The sequence below is a fragment of the Meleagris gallopavo genome, chromosome 11 (assembly GCF_000146605.3).
Source record: "Meleagris gallopavo isolate NT-WF06-2002-E0010 breed Aviagen turkey brand Nicholas breeding stock chromosome 11, Turkey_5.1, whole genome shotgun sequence".
NCBI lineage: Eukaryota > Metazoa > Chordata > Aves > Galliformes > Phasianidae > Meleagris > Meleagris gallopavo.
This window is the reverse complement of record NC_015021.2, coordinates 20,829,131-20,833,308: the sequence shown is the minus strand read 5'-3', so window position 1 is coordinate 20,833,308 and position 4,178 is coordinate 20,829,131. Positions and strand designations below refer to the sequence as shown.

Here is a 4,178-nt window from a genome sequence, read left to right as displayed (position 1 = left end):
GCTCCAGGGCGCGCAGGTCGCGTCGGGCCAAGCGCTCGGGGCTGGCGCACAGCACCTCGCCCACCACGCTGACAGAGCTGAGGGCCTCCAGCCACTGCTTGAGAGGCACCAGCTCGCAGGTGCAGTCCCAAGGATTGAGCTTCAGGTCGATCTGCACGATGGCGTGCAGGTGCTCCAGCACCCCGGCCACCGGCAGCGCCAAGAAGTGGTTGTTGCGGAGGTTGAGCCGGGCCAGCGAGGTGCCGGCGAAGGCGTCGGTGGGCAGAGTGCGCAGCAGGTTGTCGTTGAGGAAGAGCAGCTTCAGGTTGGGCATGAGGCTGAAGGCCGCCGGCTGGATTTCCCTGATCAGGTTGTACTCGAAGTACAGGTAATGCAAGCTCTGCAGGCCCCGGAACATGCCCGGGGTGAGCCGCTCAATGTCGTTGCCGTTCAGGTAGAGGCTCTTGAGATTGGGCAGGTTGATAAAAGCCCCGTCCTGCACGTAGGAAATGCGGTTGTTCCCCAGGTGTAAGAGATCCAAAGAGGAAAAATTCCAGAAATCGGAGCGATAGATTTTCTGTATCAAATTCCCGCTCAGGTAGAGCTTCTTGGCGTTCAGGGGCCTGGGCAGGAGTTCGGAGATGTTGTGGAAGCCTCTCTCCTTGCAGTTGACCGTCAGGCCCAGGTCGTTGATGTGCAAGCTGCAGGAGCAGCCCGTGGGGCAGATGATGGGGATGGGGGGCCGGGTCTGGTAGGCGGCCACGGGCGGCTGGTTGGGCCCAGGGTACAGCCCACGGGGCGTCGGGGGAGGCCGGGGCACCCGGGGCTGCTTGGTGGGCTTGGGCTGCTTGTTGGACGTTTTGTACTCAACCGAGGAAGCAGTGAAATGGAAGGAGGACAGCATGGAGGAGGGCTTGGTGGGCCACGCGTTCTCCTTGCTGGAGGACAGCTGGGGGATGCCCAGGCTGGCTTCCACCTCGGAGTCGGACAGCATGGGGCACAGCTTGCTCCGCTTGATTTCCCGCAGGTCCTTGCCGTGGAAGTGGAAGGGGGTCTCGCAGGTGATGTCCCCTACCAAGGCGGTGTAGGGGATGCGCTCCAGCCAGCTCTTCAGCTGCACGATCTCACACGTGCAGTTCCACGGGTTCTCCTCCAGCTGAATCTCCATCAGGCTCCTGCCAATGTGGTCCAACATCCCGCGGTACGAGAGCACTTTCAACCTGTTCCCGCGCAAGTCCAAGTGGGTTAAGGACACGGACTTAAATAGGTTGGTGGGAAGCATGGGGATGAGATTGTCATTTAGGATAAGGACCCTCAATTTACTTAGGTTTCGAAACGCCCCGCTTTCAATCCGCTTAATGACATTGTAATCTGCCTGCAGATATTCCAGACTTTCCAAACCCAGGAAAGTGTCGTTTCTGAAAATGTCCAATTTGTTCTCGTGCAAATACAACCTCTTCAGGACCCGGAGCCCGTTAAAAGCCCCCGTCTGAATGTCCTGCAGTGCATTGTTCCCAAGGTTAATGGACACAGCGTTGTTTAAGTGAAGAAAACTGTTGGTGTACAATTTCCTCATGGAGTTCCTCTGCAGATAAAGTTTAAAAGGTCTCGACCACGACTCTGTTATCTGACTAATATTTATAAATCCCTTGTTGTCACAATGTATATGGAAAAGGCTCTCCTTCACTTCACAGTAGCATGGATCGAAGCAAGGCTCATCCAGTTCCTCCGAGTCCTCTATCAAGGGAATGGGTGTAGTCCATGCTAGAGCAATTGTGCTTAGAAGAATTATCCACCACATCCTTCCTTTGTGAAGCGTCTCTGCCGAGGAAGGTTTCATCATTTGTTGACGTTTACAAAACTGCAATGGGAAACAAAATGCAGATTTTCAGTATCCCTGTCCTGCCCCGCTCCGTACACCGAGCCCCTACCTGCCAGACTTGTGTCAGACTCCTGCAAAGTTCAGCAGTGCTTGGCTGGATGTTCACAACACGCTCTGAGGGTGTCAGATGCGCGAGCCTTGCCCTGATTTATACCTAAGAGATGTTAAAGGTTTAATCACGCGATATCAGCCTCCCTCCGCCCCCCAGGAGGTGCCACCTATATAACGAGGAGAGCACATGCAGACCCTACAGCAACACGAGCACACAGCAGGACGTGTTGCCTCTCTGCGTGTGTTCCACCACAGCACCGGTGTTCACAACCACACGTCGTTGCTACTTGTTTGCAAGGCTTAGAGCCATCATCGCCCGCATGGATACAGGGATATCTCATCAGTGGGATTCTCTGCTGTCGCACTACAGCTCTCGGGTTGCCCGAGGAGGTTGTGGATGCCCCATCCTCGGGAGGCATTCAAAGCCAGGCTGGATGTGGCTCTGGGCAGCCTGGTCTGCTGGTTGGCGACCCTGCACATAGCAGGGGGGGTTAAACTCGATGATCATTATGGTCCTTTTCAACCCAGGCCATTCTATGATTCTCGTCCATGCAAACTCCCAAAGTTACCAAATTCCAGCCCTTCAATCTCTCTCCCTGCCAGCTCCGTGCATTCTGTAGGTAAGTTGGGAGGAATGTAAGGTTTGCTGATGTCCCTGCCAGAACGCTTCCCTTCCGGCACCCCCACAATGTCTTTAAAGCAGCAAACGGTTAACAACCCTGATCTAAAGGAAAACATTCCCCGTCCAAACACAACCACAACATTATTGCAGCTGGTAAATTATCATAGATAGATACATACCACATATTAGTCATTTTAGCTGATTAAAGCGTTTAGAGATGATTAATCTTGCTAAAGCACATGCCCATGCGATCAGCAGATCTAAGGGGAAGTGACAGCTCGGAGGCAGCCAGGATGGAGCGCTCAGCCTGCCTCGGGGTAGGCTGTTCTGTGCCCCAGCACCAAGCAGGAGACCCGGTTAGAAAGCTGAAAGTGGAAGAGAAAATGCCTTGGCACTTACCAGCCGGTAAATTATCTATCCTACTATATGCGCTTCCGAATGAAGGCACCGTTCTTCTCCAATCAGATGAAAATAATACTGTACTAATGAGATGCAGCTCCTTCAACATACGGTTTCCCCCATCCTTCCACCCGATATTTTAAATGTATGGGCACAGAGCAATGCTAAGGGCGGCGAGAATAGCGGCGGTGATGCAGCCTTCCTTGAATCCCTGAAATGCCCGTTGGAATTATTCGGAGCGATCATTGCTTTTAGTCTTAATCTCCCAACAGAAAAGGTCCTTTTTGCCTTCCACGCGTGAGAACTGGAACGTTTTGCCCCCACTCCCCCCCCACACCCCTGTCCCCAAACTTAAGAGCAGAAAGATGCGTTTCGAAGAGAGAAATGCCAAAGGAGAAGAAATCCTTCGGATCAACTTGCAAATGAAACCCTCCCCTGTGGGAAAGAGATGGTTGGAAGCATGAAAAGAGAAATACCCTCTGCAATTAAAGCCAGCATCTAATTGGGGAGAAGGGAGAGAGATGAGAGCTCTATTGCAGTATCAGTCTCTCTGTCTCCTTTGCAAAAATAGCCACTTAAGTTCTTTCTCTTCTGTAATAAAATAATAATAATAACAATACTAATACTAATACTAATAATAAATAAAGAGGGTTATTATATCTCCTTTTGGGGAGAGGGGGTGTCTCTGACCCTACGCGAAAACAAAAGGATCCAGAAAGCCGTACTTACCGGTCTGCAGGAGAGATTTTAGCACATCGTTACAAGAGAAAAAAAAAAAGGGGGGGCAGGAAGGGGGGGAAAGCCGAGTTTAAAGCTTGCTGTTCCCTCAGCCTCTCCCTCTGCCTCTCTCCCTCTCTCCACTCCTGCTGAAGCTGAGGACAAAAAAGGAAAAAAAAAAAAAAAGAAGAACCGAGCCTGCGACGTGCTGGGAATGCAATGAGCCCCTCAATGATCTTCTTTAGGATGCAGAGCTGCTGTTTGGCACACTCAATGGAGGAGGGAACGGAGGGGCTGCTGCTGCTGCAGGCTTCAGCCGCCGCCTTCACCGGGCAGCGCGGAGCGGGAGCGCCGGGGCGCGGCGGTGTCGGATGCGCTCTTTCCCGAGTGTGTGCGGTGTGTGCGGTGCGTGTGTGTGTGTGTGTGTGTGTGTGTGCGCGGTGCTGCCCTGGATCAGGCTTTTCCACGTCATGAAAATGAGCTTCAAGAAGGGGAACAAATGGAGGGGGCGCGCTTGGCACCAGGTCG

The 4,178-nt window shown here is 52.9% G+C and overlaps 1 protein-coding gene across 1 annotated transcript in view; it reads right to left on the bottom strand.

The window, feature by feature from the left end:
- The window catches only part of SLITRK3 (SLIT and NTRK like family member 3), a 7,703-nt gene extending 4,916 nt beyond the window's left edge, over positions 1-2,787 (bottom strand). Inside the window, exons 1-2 of the mRNA XM_031555086.1 lie at positions 2,714-2,787; positions 11-1,840 (exon numbers count right to left, since the gene is read on the bottom strand). Coding sequence (XP_031410946.1) covers positions 11-1,822 — 1,812 coding nt within the window. The 5' untranslated portion in view covers positions 1,823-1,840; positions 2,714-2,787. The remainder of the gene's footprint in view (positions 1-10; positions 1,841-2,713) is intronic.
- Between the last annotated feature and the right edge of the window lie 1,391 nt (positions 2,788-4,178).